At 49.9% G+C, this 17744-nt stretch overlaps 1 protein-coding gene across 3 annotated transcripts in view; it reads right to left on the bottom strand.

The window, feature by feature from the left end:
* Positions 1-2: 2 nt before the first annotated feature.
* The window catches only part of TNRC18 (trinucleotide repeat containing 18), a 55588-nt gene continuing 37846 nt past the window's right edge, over positions 3-17744 (bottom strand). For all 3 annotated transcript variants that reach the window (XM_017813401.1, XM_017813403.1, XM_017813402.1), the window contains 13 exons: positions 12832-13071; positions 10460-10902; positions 9506-9670; positions 8531-8672; positions 7943-8060; positions 7587-7662; positions 7104-7212; positions 6096-6212; positions 5662-5826; positions 4033-5327; positions 3467-3703; positions 2923-2997; positions 3-2359 (listed from right to left, as the gene is read on the bottom strand). In XM_017813401.1, the coding sequence (XP_017668890.1) occupies positions 2153-2359; positions 2923-2997; positions 3467-3703; positions 4033-5327; positions 5662-5826; positions 6096-6212; positions 7104-7212; positions 7587-7662; positions 7943-8060; positions 8531-8672; positions 9506-9670; positions 10460-10902; positions 12832-13071 (3389 nt within the window). In that variant the 3' untranslated portion in view covers positions 3-2152. The remainder of the gene's footprint in view (positions 2360-2922; positions 2998-3466; positions 3704-4032; positions 5328-5661; positions 5827-6095; positions 6213-7103; positions 7213-7586; positions 7663-7942; positions 8061-8530; positions 8673-9505; positions 9671-10459; positions 10903-12831; positions 13072-17744) is intronic.

The following is a 17744-nucleotide window of genomic DNA, read 5'->3' as shown; positions in this document are numbered from 1 at the left end:
GGTTGCTTTTTTTCAATTAATTTTTTTTTTTTATGAAAAAAGATCACACGGAGTTCTCCAACAAACAGAATGCCAAAAAAATTGTTTTAAACAAAACATAAACAAAACAAAACAAAAAAGACAAAAACCTGGCTCTCCTTTCCTCTCGATTGTCTGAAATATCCTTGTGTTCCATAGAAGGCAGTGGGTTTTAAGTGCTTTCTATTTAACATTAGCATAAAATCTCTCTCGCGCGCTCTCTCTCGCTCTTTAAAATATGCTCACACAATTTGCTTCTAGAAGTACAGTACACTTTGAGCGTGGGGGGGGTGTGCCTGTTCCCAGATCATTTACAATCACAATCCAACAGGAAATAAAAAATAATATTCTAAACGTCAGACTGTGTTCATTTCTGCCGTTGTGGGTTTTTTTCTTTTTTTTTCCTTTTTTATAATTTCATAATTTTTTTCACAGTTTTAAAAAGTTTATATTTATATATATATATTTATATTTATATTTATAATTAAAAAGTTGAATCCATTTAAAGACTTATAATACAGGAGGGCTAAAGAGTCTTTTGGTACATTAAAACTGTACAGGCTAGAACCGTTCACTGTCCGCCGTGCCGAGGCGCCGGTGGCCCGGGGTGGAGATGGTACGAGCTCAGCACCATGTGGTTTGTTTAAAGGACGAGGGGTAACTCTGCAGGGGTGTCCCTCTCCCCTGAGCCCTGGCCTCCAGTCTCTGGTACACAGCTGGTACCAGGGCGGAGAGTTTCCAATCTGTCCTTGGCTTAAGCGTCTCCCCACCGGAGCCTGGGCCGAGCCGGGCCCCGCTCCGCGTCCCAGCGATCTGTAGTGCGAGTCGGTAGTTGCAAAGATCAGTGCGTCTCTTGGAGTTTTGTTTTAAGTGCAAGGATGGTGCATCGTTCTCCTCCGGTTCTCCTCTAGTGTCCCCTCTGGGCAGGTGTAAAACCCTGGAGCAGCGGTGGTGGTGCCACGGGTCCGGCTGTGCTCAGTGGGAACGAAACAGTGGGTGAGCATCTCCGTGGGGAGTCAGGCCCGCTGGATGGAGCAAGCTGGGTGGTCCCCTCCCTGAGCCCAAGGTGGCAGTGGGGCTCTGGCTGTGGGAACGCTGCAGGCAGGCACAGCCGGGTTCATACATCGTCCCCATTCCCTTCAAATGATGGGCAAAGGCTTCCCAGCAGCTCCACATCTCTGATCAGGCAAGGCATGGAGGCTAAAGGGGGGTGAGGGATGCCGGAATCCAATGGCCTGTGGTCTCCTCTCCTCCAAGCACTGAGCAGCAGCAGTTTTTCCCAGTCATTTCCTGCCCCTTCACTGCACACTCCAAGTTCTTTGTTTGCCAAGTGTCACCCCCCTCACCACGAGCTTGCTCCCCCCAGCACCTTTCCAGGGCAGGAGGAACAGAGAGCGATGAAAAGAGAGTTCAGACTGTTTGTTCGAGGCAGTGGGAAGGCAGCATCCCAGACTGGGTGTTGGCTCCTCTTCCACCTGGCTCCTCCTATCCCGGTAATCTCTTCTGCTGGGACCAGCCCCGCCCCACCATGCTCCATGCTGCCAGAGGGGCCTCCAGGGAAAGGGAACCGCAAAAAGGCGCTGAGAGGATCGAGACGAGGCGCTGAGAGAGACTCATCTCCTTTCTCTTTCACCCTGTCCTTCCTAAAGGGTCATGCGAAACTAAGCAGGAAAGGGAATATAAGGACGGAGAGGAGCGCACGTGGAAGGTGAGCGGGTGTCCTTCCATGCACGGGCGGCTTCCAAGTTACTGACGGGGGCAAATGACACAAAAGGGATCCCTCCTGCCGGGGGGTCCCGCTGGTGAAATGATCACGAGACCCATGTGCTTTCCTGGACCAAAAGGAGGAAGGGAGAAGTTGGTCAAGTGTCACCTTACTTAAAGCCACTTCCAGAAGAGCCTTGGGCGTTCAAGCACCACCACCATCACACCCAAGGGCATCTTCCTCGAGTCCTGTAACTGCTTCCCCAACCCCTTTCTTCAGCCCTCTCCTTCCTCCTCGCGTCTCTCGCGCTCTCCTGTCTGTAGTGTGACACAGAAATGAGCATTGAAAGAAACAATCATGTCGTCTGAACAGGCACGTCCTCAGGTTTGTCCCGTCCCTCCCAGGGGGTGGCACGTGTCCCCTGGGCGGTCAGCAGATGACAGGGACCCCGTCGGTGTTGAAGATCATGCCCGTGGTGGGCTCGTAGGTCCCTGCAAGGTAGTAGAGGTCCTCACTGTCCTGGTATTTCTTTGTCTTTAGCATCTGCTCATACTGATCCAGACCAACAACAAGACACTTGTGTGAGATGGTCTGGACATCGTTCTCATCCACGTGAGAGGACTGGTAGAGGGCTCGCTGCACAGCAGGAACAGAAGGAAGCAGGTGGGAAGAAAAGGAGAAATTAGATCTCACAGCAGTAACAGCATCGTCTTCAACATGTAGGAAAAACACCCATCACAACAGGACAGGGCTCTGCTCACACTCAAGAACTTCCCACTCATCCCAACAGCCAGCCCAGGGGAGGGACAATGAGAATCTGCACCAGCCTACGGGCAGCCTGGACACAATCCATCCAGCCTGCTGAGCCTGAGCCCTGGCTTTCACTCAGCTCCCACCAAGGGGAATGCTGTGGCTGCCAAGCACACGTACAGGGGAACGTGAAGGCTCAGAGTTTGTCATCCTCACTTCAAGGATACAAATGCAAAGATGGGCGCTGGATACCAGTCCACTGTTCCTACCCACACCCAGCACCTGCAGCTACTCCCATCCTCCCAGAAAACATCATCCCAAGTCCTGGACACTGCAGACTCAGCTGAGGCAAAGAGCAAGAGCCAGAGAAGTTTGGGGGGCATTTCCCCACCACCATTTGTTACAGGGTGCCCAGCATTCCCTCCCAGCCTTTCCCCAGCCAGACCAACCTCCATAAAGTCCTTCCTCTGGTTGGATGCCTGCAAAGCTGTGGACAGACTCCTGCCTGATTTCTGATCCCAGCGCTGCGCCCAAGAAGGAAAGAGGAAACAGAAATGAAAAGCAGGTGAATTAGTTGTTTTTCTATGCCAGCACCTCCTGCCCATCTCATGTGCCTTTGGAACTTCAACTCCCACCCACAGCCACTGGGAATAAAACCTAAAAGCCTGTTATAAACAAAGCACATGTGTGCAAAATTCAGTGTTTCTGAGCACCAGGCCAGTCACTATTACACTGTAAAGACTTGATCTGGCTCTTGACATTCTTTTTGGACCAACACAGAAGTCTTTATTTCCTATTAGGATAAAACCCACCGCTCCCTTGTTCAAGGGCCAAACACCAAGCTCGTCCACCCCCCCACAACATAAAAGGATGGGGCCACCCCCATCAGGGTACCAGTAAGAAACTGGGCCTGGGGTGTTTTCCTCATCCTTGGAAAGAAACAAAAGGGAGCAAGGAGCTTTGCAGCCCTCTCAGCAAAGGAGACCGGCCTACCTTGCCTTCGTTGAGTTTCTTCCCAGGGTTGGTTTCTTCTGGGTGATAGAACCATTTGACCCGGACCACCATGTTATTCCCCCAGGACTCCCACATGCTCTGGATCCGGCCAATGTAGGGCAGGTTGGGGCGGCCGGCGGAGAGGAAAACCGCACAGTCTCCGATGCGGATTATCTCCTTGCCCCGGACGATGGCCTTGTAGAACAGCTTCCTGGCCTTCCCTTTCATTCCACGTCTCTGCCAAGAGAGGATTGGGCAGGTGAGCAGCCAGGGACCACCCAGGTTTTCCCCAACCACAACTGCTTGCCCTGTCCCACGTGCAACCCTTTGCTGTTGGCAGGGCCACAGTATTCCTACAGGAACTGGGGAAGAGGGGCACACCATGCAGGACGGCTCCCCCAGACACAGCTAAGGCCAACCCCAATCTCCCACAAACTGGAGACCTTGGTTGAGGACACACCACGACAGCAGTTTCACCACCCCAGGAGAAAGGGAAGGGGTAAGAGGCACCAGGAGGCAAACGCCAGCGCTGAGCTCTACGGAGCAGCGGGAGAGACTCCGTTTACCTGCGTGGGTTTCCCGAACCACTTCCACAGCTGCCGTGCAGGGAGGAAAGCGGCGATCTTGGGCCTGTTCTCCACGGACGGCAGGCGCTGGCGCTTGGCCAGCTCCTTGGTGGTGGGCAGGTGGATGCCCTCGCGCTTCTTGGGCCTGCTCTTGTTGCCGCTCTGCGGCGGCGCCGGCTGCGGCACCGGCTGCTGTGCCGGCTGCTTCTGGCTCTGGGGGTGGGAGGACGCGCGGGATTTCCCCGCCTGCTTGGTTTGCTTGGGCGGGAGGGTTTGCTGCACCGAGGAACTCGGCTGGGCCTCGGCTACTTCGTCGTCAGAGCTGCAGGAGGAATCTTCGTCCGTAGTGGAGGAGGAGGAAGAGCTGGAACTTGATGAAGAAGAGGTCGATGAGGTGGAGGAAGAGGAGGAAGAGGAAGATGAAGAGGAGCTGCTGCTAGAAGAGGAAGAGGAGGAGGAATTGGAGGAAGAGAGAGGGGTGGATGCTCTTGAGCTGGCTGAACTGCTGTCCTGGGCTTCCCCTCGGTTCTTATCAGCCTCCTCTTCTCCCTCCGACTCCGAGCTGCTGTCACTGCTGTTGCTCTCAGACTCTTCCACTGCTGCTGGAGCTGCTGCCTTTTCTTCCTGGTCCTTGGAGGCAGTGAGGCTCTCCACTGAGCCATCAAACTTTCCTCCAAAGCTGGCAGGAGAAGGGTCTCCCTCAGCCACTTTGGCTCGGGAAGATTTCTGCTTGCCCTCCACACTCACTGCAGCGGAATAGCCCAGCCCCAGGAGACTCTTCCCATCTCTGCGGCTGGCCAGGTTTGAGTCCTCCAGCATCCTCATCGCCTCCTTCATCTTCTTTGTCTTTGGAGACATCACGCCCTCATGGTCCAGCTTGATCAGGATTTCGCTGTCATGCTTCCTCTGAGCCTTGACCACAGTGCCAAACTCCTGTGTCTCTTCTGTGGGCCGCCCTTTCTTGGCCTTGGCTTTCGACCCTGAAGCCTCACTGGAGCCGAAGGCTGCCAGTGTTCCCGGGAGGTCACTGTAGGGTTCTGTGCCAAGGATGCTGCCGAACACAGCAGGCTGATAAGTGGGCTGGGGTGGGCTGTGCAGCTTAGTGGAGATCTTCATTTTGCTGGCTTTTGACCGCTTTTCCTCCGTGGGAGCAGGAGAGCCTCCAGTCGGCAGCGGTTGCGATTTTCTTGACCCCTTCATGCTTGGCTTGCCCAAGCAGGTTGGCTTCTCTGGGACTGAGGAGGTAACAGGTGAGGACTCACCCTGATCCTTCTCTTCAGGCAAGGCAGCCTCTTCTGCAGAAGGGAGGAAACACAAAGACATGATGTTATCCATCCAGATGGGCTTTATTAGCTCAGACTCAACCAGATACCAATGCTGACCCATCTCTGGCCAAATGTGGCTTGTTCCTGCCTGCTCAGGTACCCCAAAGGGACACAGGTACTCACTGCTCACTGAGCAGCCTGGCCTGATGCCAGTGCCCATGGGCAGCTGATGGGTAATGCCCAGAGATGCTGTTTCAGCTTCAGGGGTCTCAAACTGCAGATCTCCTGCTCTAATTTGGGGAGAGTAGTAGGGAACTGTGCAAGGATTCCCTAAACTCCAGGTGTGGCAGTGGTCACAACCTACCAGCTTTTGCCTTGACACTTGGCTTTCTCCCTCGCCCTTTGCCCTTTGACACGGGCTCCTCTGACCCCAGTGCAGCTCCTTCTTTTCCTTCTCCAGTGTCTTTGCTGGATTTACGGCTACGGCGCTTGGTGCTGGGCACCAAAAGGGCAGGGGAAGGCTCAGCACCTGCAACAGGTCAAAGTGATAGTCAAATACAGTCAAACAACACATAAAACAGAGATGTGACTCAGGGAAAGTATCCCAACTGATTCTGCAATAGGGACTGGGCCTTTTTCCCTGTGGGTTATATCTCGCCCCAGCTCTGTTGATGATGGTGCAATCTTTGTGACTGAAAGTCTGTGAACTTGTCCCAAAATCTCAGAGGCAACTGGCCTGAAACTCCCCACATTTCATAGTGGGAAGTATCTTGCAAAAAACTGAATGGCAACACTCACACTGGATCTTGTAGTCAGGTGGGAGAAGCCGAATGTGAGACAGTGGGATGCGTCCCGTGTCCCCGTCATCAAACTCTACAGTGATGAGATCACCATCTTCCTCCAGATCTAGGGTTCCTGTAGGATGAGGGAGCAGAAGGTGGGATTAGGAACAAATGCTACAGTACAAACCCCTTGTAAGGCAAGTGGGGACAGGGGGAAAGACAGGGATCCTGCACCAGCTCCAAAGCATCCTTTCCAAGGCAGGGAGGGCACGCTTTGCAATGGAAAGTCCCTGATAATACTAAACCAGCTCATCCAGTGTGAAATTCCCCAGTCAGCAGCAGTCCTCCAGAACATAACAGCCATTCCAGTTTGACTCTCCACCTCCTTCCACTTTTCCCTTCTGTTCTTGCAGAAATTCACTTCCCTGTTTTCATTGCAGTATCTGTCTGGGGTTTTTTACCTCCAATTTGTAACCACTCTCAGCAATCACAAACTGCTGCTATTTCACCTTCTCCAAGAGAATTGTGTTCCCACCCTCTCTTCTTGCATCAGCATTACTGGTCTATAACTCACAAATAATTCTTCCTTTACACACATGTAGTGTGACCAATGGCCCAAAAGCAAGACCAGCCATGGCAGAATTGCCCAGAGCTTTCACTGGCTTTTTAATGGGACCAGATTGTGGAGCTGATATGTCAGAAGTGAAGCTGTGTGTGTCCAGGTGATGTAGAAACCTCCACAACCTCAGAAATCACTGGTGCCTGGAGTCAATTCTGACTTCCTAAAATGTATTGAATTTCCCTGATATTTTTAAGCTCCTAAATTGCTCAGAGCTCTTCCTGAACCAACAGGATGTCACTAAATCAGCATCATGAATGAGCTGGGCGTGATCTGAAGGAGAGGAATGGGCCAGGCTCTGACCTCCAGGATGCTCACAGCAGAGCTCAGGGCTTCTCCAGACAAGCCTGACATCCCTCAGGACACACAGGACCGAGACATCCCGGGTTCACTAGGCGGCCTTACCTCGGACAACTGTCCCTGGGTAGAGGCAGCGGTACTGCTGGCTCCAGTAGGCTGCAATCCTCGTGCCCTCGGGCAGGAACCGCACTGAAGGGGGTTTCACATCGATGATCTGCTCAGGACAAGAGGAAGGCAATTACTGACATTCCTTGCACCAGCACAGACCATCCCACCACACCTGGCATGGAGCAAAGCAGCTCCGGAGAAGGCAAGGGACAGTCTCCCTGCTGGGAAATGGCCTCCTGTCTGCTCACAGGGCAGGGTGAAGGACTATCCCTGCTGGAATACAGAAGTGGTGCCCAGTGCCAGTGGCCATGGGGCAGCAAGCACACCAAGGGGAGCTCTGCCCACACTGGCCACAGAGGCAGGAACAGGGCATCCCTGCAGCCCCAGCTGGGGAAGGGAATGAGGTGGTTTCCAGCTTGCCTCCTCCACCCCAAAACAGGGCTCAGGCACCAAGGTCAAGCACCCTCTGGCCTCACATACCGCTTCCTGCAAGAGCTGCTCCAGGCAGTAAATGTGGGGACGGTTTCCCCTCTCACCTTCCACCACCACACGGTATCTGAAACACAGAGGCCCAGTCAGACACGGCACATAGGAGACATCACCCCAACCAGTAACAGCTCCCTCGGAGCCCCACCACCAGTTTATGTCAGTGCATTTAAGGAGACGTTAAAGGGATTTTCCTCAGCGCTGATACACCAGAGCGAACTCTCCTTCCTTTCCTCCCTGCCAGACTCTTGTCAGTCTCTGGGCAGCCAGCTCTACAGAACCCCCAAATGGATCCCTGCAGCAGCTATGTGCAGCAAATCCCAGGTGGATACAGCAGTCCCTCAACTCACATGTCTGGTGAATGTACTGTCTTGACATGCCCAGCATAGAGCAGCTTGTCATCCATGGGGATGAGGACACGCAGACCATCTTTCAGCTCATCCTTGTCAATGATGCAGGAGCGAGGAGCTGTGAGGTGTTGGAGCAAGATGGGGATTAGAGAGCACCACACATGGAAAAGGGACATAGAGTGGAGAAGGAAACCTCACACTCGCAGCATCCCCCTCCCCTTGGAAAAGGCCAGCAAGCAGAAAGGGCTCGCTCTCTCTCTCTCTTTCTCTCTGGCTAGCTCCTGGCAGAGGTAACAAAAAATTAATAATAATAAATAATAAGTCTCCCCTCTTAGTAATAACAACATACCAATAAATGAAAATAGGGCAACTCAAAGACTGGGCTTCAACTACATGTCAAAATGGGACACTGACAAGGCTTGTTTTTAACTGCAGTCACTGAAAAAAGTGATATCTCCACCCCAAGGACTCATATCTTTGGATGAGGAACATGGGAAAGCAGCACAACAGTCCTCCTCTGAGCAGCCCTGAGAAAGTTGCCCAGCCCCTCTACCTGTACAATCAGCCCCCAGCCCCTCCTGCCCTCACCTGGTGTGGGTGGTCGTTCAACCAACATGCTCAGTGGGATGTTCTCATCCTCTGAGAAGCTGCTGTCTTGGTTGGGTTCAAAATCCTCCTCTGCTGCCATGCTCTCCATGAGCTTGCTGACAGCTCCTCCTTTCCCTCGGTTCTGCAGGAGAGCAAGCAAGCACATCAGCTCATCAGCAGAACAGGCAACAGTCTGATCCCATCTCACCTTCCTCCAGTGACAAATAACCTGAGGGTATTGGGACAAACTTGTCTCCGTCCTCAGCAATGTTAATCACACAGAGAGTTAAGTGGGTAAACCCAAGCTTTTTGCTGGGTTTGTCCCAAAGCACCACTGACAGCTGACCAAAAGCTATTCCCCACATGCTTATTCCTGGAGGTTAGGAGAGATGCTGTGGAACAGAGAGTTGCAGCTTTGCTCTGCATTCACCACCTCTGCACAGTGATCCTGACCCCTCTGCCTTTGGTGAACAGGTACCAGGCACTGTTGCTATTTCCTCACAAATCTCTACGATCTGTTTCTCCTTGTTACACGCAGACCGTAAGTGTTACGCTCAGAAATCATGTGAGATGACCAGCAATGTGTGTTATGAGGGATGACAGACTACAGCAGTGGAGCAGAAACCAGCTGTGACTCAGTGCTGAGCAAGGCAACTCCATCACCATCTCCTTGATCCTTGCTATCCAAGAAAGCTCTCTGTGAAGGCTCTCCCTCCACCCTGTGGTGGCCTTAGAGAAAATCCTGCCTGCTCACTAATTTGGGAGATGAAGGCAAATGAACGCCAGATGGTAGCAGCAGGTACTACCTGACAGTCTTCCTTGGATTTTAGGCTTCTCAAACCAGCCTTTTGCCTGTAACACACCCAGCAAAACCAGCACATCTGTATTTCCTTCTCTCACACTGCAACAGTTCAGGAAAGAGCACAGCTCTGCCAGCCACCCTCCAGCTCACCCACACTGGAACCAGCCCCTCACCTCTTTTTTCACCTCCTTGGCTTTCACCTTGGCTTTGCTCTTCTTGGTGGAGCCCAGGGCATTTGCCAGGCTTACACGAACATCAGATGGGGAGCTAGGGATGCCAGGAGGAGACATGGATGAGGAAGAGGAGCAGCAGGGTGTTTCTTTCCCCTTCTTCCGTTGCTAAAAATAGAAAGAAAACACTTCCACTAGTAAAGAGAGAATTGATAAAGATCTGGGACCAGGGAGAGGAGAAAGGTGGAGCAAAGCAGGCTGTGCATAGGTAGTATGATGTTCAGCCACATCATGATGATGTTCACTGATCACATCACATGTCCCAGTTCTGTTTTCTGGCTTCACACACTTTGGGAAGAGCTTTTCATTACCCTGGAGAGCGAATCCTGACCTTCAAATCTTCCTCTGAAGAGCTCCAAGAAGATCCCAGTTGGCCTCATGTCACAACTAACTTGTCTAACTCTCCCCATCAGTACTGCTCCAAAACACTGCCATGAACTGAACGGGAGCCAGAGGGAGCAGAGCTTTCAGCTGAGATGAAAACCCAGTAACCCAGGGATCACTGCCACCCCCAGCCAGGGACAGCCTCCAGAAGTCACAAGTTAAAGGTGAACAGCCTTAAAGGCCAGCACAGGGGACACAGCTCAGCAAGTGAATAAGGTCATGCGGATAGTGGGAAGACTGTCCACTCTGGCCAACCCTAACAGGTTGGATTTGGGATATGGAGGTTGACACAAGTAACCAGCCCCGTTCCGCCACGATAGGTTTTTACTCCCTGCAAGTCAGATCCAAGTCTGACAGATCCTCTAGGTGTATGTGGGGCTGGCAGGGGTGCCAAGGGGCAGCCAAACAACTGCTGAGACATGACTCAACTCTCCTCTGCCCTAGCAGAGTTAACTGCCCTCCCCACACCCTCACCCAAGGGTCCCACACCAATTTTGACAGCACATTCCTCACCTTGCTTAGCTCCTTTCTCTCCTTCCCCTTGCTGCCCTCCTTTTTGGGGCTCATGGGTGCCCCCTTGCCACAGCGCCCAGGCTTGGAGACAGGGGTGGAGCTGGCAGGGGCCGCAGACGTCAGCATGGCCGAGGACGTGGTGGCGTCGTGGAGGAAGATCCGCTCGCTCCGGCGCCGGTTCCACAGGTCATCATCGCTGGCCTCCAGCCCAAACTCAAAGCTCAAGTCCTTGGGGGATTTGAATTTCTTCAACTTGCGGCCTTTCTCAGACCCAAGCTTGGCCTTGTCAGCGCTCCCAGATCCAGAGTCGAGGTTGCTGGGGGCCTGGTTTGGCGGGATGCTGCTTGAGTCCAGTGGCCCCTTCTTTCCCCGCAGCAGCCCTGAAGGTGACTTCTTCCTGATCTTGATCTCACTCTCTGAGTCTGTGTACTCAAATTCTGTCCCTAGGTGCAAAGGATTTAACCATCAGTCAAAGCCTTGGTTGAGCCAAGAGAGGACACATCCTGCTGGAAGCGTTTGGGTTCCATGAGAAATGCTGTGCCTGTTCAACAGAGCCCTTGCTTGTTCCCCTTTCCAATTCCCCACATCCCCTCAGATCTGCATTTCTGCCCCATAAAACACTGATTTCTCTGGAAGTAAAGTCTCCCCTGCTCCAAAGCAGAGCCCAACCATTCAGGCAGTGTGGTTCAGCATGTTGCCTGCTTCCATTTCTCCCTTGTCCCACAGCCAAAACCCTGCCGGAAAGCTCTTACTAGAACAGATACTCTAACTTGTGCCCCTCCTCAAAAAGGAGCTGTTCCACTGAAGCCAAGCACGAATCCCACAAGCTGAGCCTCCCACCCCTCCCAGTGGGAGTCCTCTCCAGTTTCACCTTTGTTTCAGGAGAACAATCTCTTTTAACAAATGGAATAAACCCATATTTCAAGCTTATTTTTTCTCATTGGCCAACAGACACCACAGATCTTTTTACTGGCTCAGGTAATCACCTTAAAGTCAAGAGAAGTAAATGACCTTTTGTCTGTGGCAAATGGAAATCCCCTCACATTGGTCTCTGCTCAGCCCCACAGGCACAGCAGTACCCAGGGGCCTCAAATATTGTAATAATGCCAAGATGTTCCCCACCTTCAGTGTGTTTCCCTGAACCTGATAAAGGAAAGCAAGATCATGTTTCCAGGGGCAGAAGGGAAACTGAGGCAGCACCTACACACCCATGGGCAGGAGGTAAGCAAAGAACATTCATGTGGGAAAATGAAAATGTACATGGCACATGCGAGGACAGCATCTTCTCTCAGTCCTTCTCTCTCAAACTCACTTTCCTGGGTAAATTCAGTCTGCAGGAACCTGCTCTCATCTTCTAAGCAAACCCCTTTCCCTGAGACAGCCCCAGCATGAACAGGAAAAGAGCCAGCCTGTCAAAACCAAAGCTGGCAAGGCTCAAAATAAAAAACCCACTGGAAATTAAAACACTCCTCCTCTCTCACTACCGCATGAGGTAATTTCTAGATGCTTCCAGTTTCAAGGAGGGAAGGTTACAAGACAATAAATTCTTAACAGAGGCTGTTGGAACAAGTTGGCAAAAGCCTAATATAGCATGGAAACAGTGCTAAAACAAGCCAGGCTCCCGAGGAGGACATAATTTTCCATTCTGAAGCATGCTATAAATTCCATTATCACTTAATAAATATTAATAGCAAATTTATAAATGGAACCCATATAGATCTGTCTGACCGAGAACAATGTCACCAATGGGCACTTGTGCAGCAGGGCACGGGGAGGGGAAGAAATGAAACTCCTGACACATTGAAAGTGAGACAGAGACGGGACAGAAACCCAGGATCTGGCACTGCAAAAACACAAGCAGAGGAAGGAATGCTTGTTTCAAGTCTTGCTGGCTGGTTTCTATAAGGAAGCTGATGGGATGGACTGATTGAAAGAGTTTTCCTTCTGCTTGAGTGTCCTGCCTGAGTGTCTCTGCTTCTCTTGGGTATCCAAGATCAGCTGCATTTAGCACATGCTTCCTTCCCTAAATGTTAACAGCACTTCACTGCCTTCTGTGCTTTGTCCAGGGGGATGCAGCATCCCACTGCTTGCCTTTGCCGCACGGCTGCTGAGGATTTTCCAGGTAGGAAAAGAAGAAACTGACAAAGCCACAAGGAACTGTCCCTAGGGAAGCCAGAGCTGCAGCTGCTAAACCTGGTTCCTGTTTTCCTGCCAGGTCGTTTTCCCTACCTTCAGCATCAGGACCAAGCAGCCAAAGCAAAAAAAGGGCAACTCAGTGTCTGGGTAACAACCTGCTCTCTTGCAGCCACAGTTGGGGCCTCCCACACCTTCCACCTTGCCCCCATGGCACCAACCCAAGCCATGCAACGCACCCATCAGGCTCTGCCGCTCCTCCTTCTTCTTCGCCTTCTGCTTGGCCTCCAGCTGGATGATGGAAAGCGGAGGGGGCACGATGGGGCTGGGCATGGCGCTGGCAGCAAACCTGGCCAGAAGGCCCAGGCCGCTCTCATCGAGGGCAGGCGACGACAGCCTGTCTGTGCCGTCCGTGCCATAGTCCTCTGCCTCCTCCTCTTCCTCGTCGTCGTCCTCCTCCTCCTCCTCCGAGCTCGAATCTGGCACGCAGAAAAGAGGGAGCCCGTTACAAATCTCATGGAGTTGCACTTCACCTACATTTCCAAACCGAACCACAACTCTCCTGCTGCTCTGTGCTCACCTAAGTAGCACTGAGCCACCCAGGACTGAGCCAGAAGACACTGGGCCATGGACACACACGTGTCCTTGCGGCCACAGAGCCGGTGTCACCTGCCTGCCACCACCCTGGAAGGACACAGCAATACAGGGTACGGCAAAGAGGACCCACTCCAGGCGAGGGAGGGAAGAGCAGGGTGTTGGCAGATTTGAAAAGGATGCCACACACCCCTTCCCTGCAGCTTTCAGGAGGAATTAAAAGCTTAATTCCTTTGAAAATCCCAACCTGGGAGCTGTGGGATTCCCCTCCCGCCCACCACCACTTCCTCCATAATGAAATCCATTAAAGTAATCAGAATCAGAGATCAGCATGGAAGGGGAATACCAGAGAGCAGCCTGGGCCGTGGCAGGAAGCAAGGGGGACAGAGAGAGGAGAAGGGGCAGGAGGCAAAAATGCAAAGAGAGGGGGGGAGAGAAATAATAACTTGAAAGCAATGGATTTGGAATGCATAAGGGAGGAAAGTGTAGGCAGTGTTGGAGACAAGGAGTAGTTTTTAAACACTCTGCCTCAAAACTCTCTGTGCCTTTCATTTCCCTTTCTACAGCTCAGTCTAGGGAAGCCCAGCTCAGCACAGGCAGCTGCCCACAGCCAAAATCTAATTCTGGCAAAGAAATCAGCCTCGCTGCCTCGGCTGACACTCACAGAGCAGTGGGCTGGGGGTTTCCTCTATGCTGTATATACAGCAGGTATTTTGGGGGTAGATGCTCCAAGAGTGGCACCTCTCCCTTCCTACAGCACTTCCCAAGAGTCTGTCAGCAGCTCAAAAGCAATTAATTTTAACAGCATCTCATCCAGTTACTGCTGGTGAGCAAGTCACTACACAAATGCACTATACCACACACATACTTATACACACATATATGAGCACATATATCTATTTTTATATATATATATATATATGTTTAACAGTAAAAAGTGGGTCTGGAAAAGATATTTCATTTCTCTTGAAATTGAGGGCTTAAGTAGGATCATTGAGGCTGCTGGAAAATTTCCACCACTAGCAGGAGCCCTGCTCTGAGCCCACTCCCCAGCTCCTACCAGCCACTATCCCTGCCTCTAAAATCCAGCCAAATGAGAAACCAGATCCCTTCAAAATGAGCTGGAATGAACATGAAAATCCTTTTCTTTTCACATATGCCCTCTGGGATAGATAAAAACGTCCTCAACACTTGGCTGTTCAGAAAAAAAAAATACAATAACACGAGTGTTATTTTTCCATGATATTAGAAAGAACAGGAATATCAGAAAACAATGTTCTCATCCCTGTATTTTATCAACTGAGGTAATGGGCAGCTTTTTTCCTTGCTTTTTGGTTTTTTTAAACAAGGACAGCTTATCTCTGCAGCATACATCAGATAGCCACAGAATACTAATTTTTAACTGCATAAAAATCCCTTCCCCATTTCAGTTGCTCAGGTTGGTTCCTTGTGATACTAAAATGCTACTAAACTTGCAGTAAATACCAAGAAATCCACAGCCCTGCTCACTCCTTGCATAAAAGTCACTGGTAAAAAAAAAAAAAAATCTGCAGTAAATTGAGATCAGATTCCTTCCCCTACCAGAAAAGGGGGCACAATTGCTGTTTTCCCACCATATTTTGCCAAAAAGAAAATGAATTCAGATGAATTTGGTTACTCTGAGATGTGGAAACCACCTGCCTGAGAAGCAGTAAAACCATGCCTGAGTTCAGTGACACACCATAGGGTAGTGAGAGCCTCTCCACACATCCCATTTCACTCTGAAATTCAGTGATTTTCAGCAAAAACGGGGAAAAAATTGAAAAAACCAACCTGTACAGCCTTTAATGCCAGACTTAGACAGTTGGCTGAGGACAGAGTGGCTCGCTGAGCAGCTGGGGAGGAAAACAGGCAAAAAAAAGGGGGAAAGTTTGCAGGAAAATCCCTCCATGGCCAGTCCAGCCCCCTTGGCTCAGCCACGTCACCAGCAGCACCGCTTCTTCAGCACTTAAAGGCTGCATGTGCAAGGGCATAAGGGTGCCCAGCGGCTCCAGTATTTCACATGCACTCAGGTAAAACAGATTTAAAAGCCAGGATGAAAGCAGCTATTACTCACCCTACAGAAAATACACTACACAATAATGTCCCTGGCAGTTATTCCAACCTCCTTCACACACACGGCACCGCACTACGGAAAGGCAACTGAAGACAGTCCCTTGTCAGCATTTTTACCACAACACTTGTATTTTTATCCACAGGAGATACAATTTTAACCCCATTTTAACACATTCACAGCACAGATCCATCCTCCTCCACCTCTCACGGCAAGGACAGATCTTGCTAACCCCACTCCACATGCACAACACAATCCCTGCTCCGCTTCTTTCTGGTTTTCCAAGGGACAAAAAGTAACAAATGAAACAAAAAGAAGACATTTGGGGCTCTGCTCCAAACCCACATGCTTCTAAACTAAGTCCTCAACTTCTGGTCATGGTGGCAAATAAGCTGCTGGTGCTCTCTGGCCATCTGCACAGCTCCTTGGAGAGCCTGTATTTAATAGAAAGCAGGAGTTTTACTCCTACTGTACCCAAACTATGTGTGGGTTTAAAATTAACTATGCACAGATGCCTTTACACAACTGAAGCCTCAATTCTATTTTTTTTCCTCCCGAAAAGTTAGCAATGGGGAAAAAGACATTTTAAAGAAATAATTTTTTCCTTCAACAGTAATTCTGTTGACACTGAGCGAGCGTAAGGGAAAAAAATACTCAAAGTTAAAAATATCTGTTTTAACTGACATTTTTAAGAGCATGTATATGTGTGTATATACCCACACACGCAACCACACGTGTACATACAACTCCACAGCCAAAACAAACAATAAATTAATATTTAAATGCTACTGATGTCAGATAAAATGAAGCCAGAGATTTTTTTTAAAATTATTTTTACCTGCGTTAAATTAAAACCCTAACCCAGTTCAAAATACTAAGTTTTCTCATTGTTTTTAACAGCTAAGCTGCCATGGTATGTTACAGAAGGAGAGCAGTAAATGCAGATTTGTTAATGATGAACAGAAACTGGTTAAGCAATTTGGTATTTAGAGACTGATGTATGTAACAAGATGACTTGAGGGGAGTGTGGAGAGGAAAGGCTGGGGAAGGGAAGGAGTAAAAACACACACTTAAAAGAGTCATTTCACATTGTAAAAATAAATAGCATGATTTTTTCAAAACACCAAGCAGGCCTACAGCATACAAAGCAGGCTAAGTACAGGCAGACTTTAGACAGCTACTGGGTCATTGACATCTGATTTCTGTGATCTGTCCAAATTCTGAAGGTTACTTATTTTTGAATGTCCAATTTGAGACTGTACCTTTTTTTTTTTTTCACGTAAGCCAATTCTCATCATTGGAAGATTTTTTTCCCCCATATGTGCTGTGCTGTTGACTCCAGAAGTGCTTATTAAAAAAAAAAAAAATTTACAACTATCACATGGGAATGACTGTGTAGGGAACTGGTTATCCCTCACTGCTTTGTTTTTCATTGGGGTAAAATCATCATCTAAGTTGGGGAAAGGAGAGTAGGGAAGAAGTTACTAAATTCTTAATGAAAACAGAGTATGGAGGAGAAGGACATATGGGTCTTTGGTTTCAGAAAGCTCAAGGAATTACCTGTCCTGATAGTTTTCAAAGACCCATGTGGCTTTAGCCCACATTAGCAGTTTCCTCTCCAAGGTCACTGGATTAAAAAGCACAAGCTTTGCCTCTTATCAGAATGGCACTGTGATGTTTGGTCTGTAAGAAAGCAGCGTGTCTTCACCTCCTCTATCTCAACCCAGATGAAATAAAACAGGTCTTCCTGCAGCTAATCCTACCTCTGACACAGATTCTGGCAGGGTCCTGGCCAGGCAATATCCCTGATAGTGGGACAGTCTGCACCACGGCTCAGAAACCCCTAAGGGCAGCAGCAGAGTCTTTGCATCTTGGACCTATCTGCAAATCCCTCCCTTGGCTGGGCTAAGGGGTTCTCAAAAAGAAGTTCTGCAAAGAGAAAAGCATTTCTGGAGTCCTCAATCACACGCACACAAGCAAACCCTTCCATGCAAGACTCTTCCTGGACAGAGAAAAGTCAAAAGCAGACAGCAATCATCTTCAAAGTTAAAATAACCAAGAGAATGCAAAGAGCTACGTGTCATTATTCATGGAGGCAACATCGAAACGTCTGAGGCTGACAGATGACATAAAGAAAAGTTATTTTGCCTACCTACATAACAATGGTCAAGGTTCAGGTTCATGGCTAGTGACCCTCGCTGAGAAGTGTCTGCCCTACAACCAGCCAACCACTTTGCTTCTTTAGTGCAGCGTGAGAGCAAATGCAAGAGACCGACACAGACATTCAAAGCATCATGGATAGGGGCAGGGGTGAAAGGGTTGGTCAAGCAGCTGCAAGGAGAAAGCGAGCACTTCTAGAAAAGCTGAGGTTATTAATCGGTTTAGTATTCAGGGAAAGCCATTAGAAACCCTATTACCCAAATATCCCTTCAAGAAATGCTTCTGACAAAGAACAACCAAAAAAAA

The sequence above is a fragment of the Lepidothrix coronata genome, unplaced genomic scaffold (assembly GCF_001604755.1).
Source record: "Lepidothrix coronata isolate B3197 unplaced genomic scaffold, Lepidothrix_coronata-1.0 Scaffold41, whole genome shotgun sequence".
Classification (NCBI taxonomy): Eukaryota; Metazoa; Chordata; class Aves; order Passeriformes; family Pipridae; genus Lepidothrix; species Lepidothrix coronata.
The sequence above is the reverse complement of the archived record's forward strand: the minus strand, read 5'-3'. Positions and strand labels throughout refer to the sequence as shown.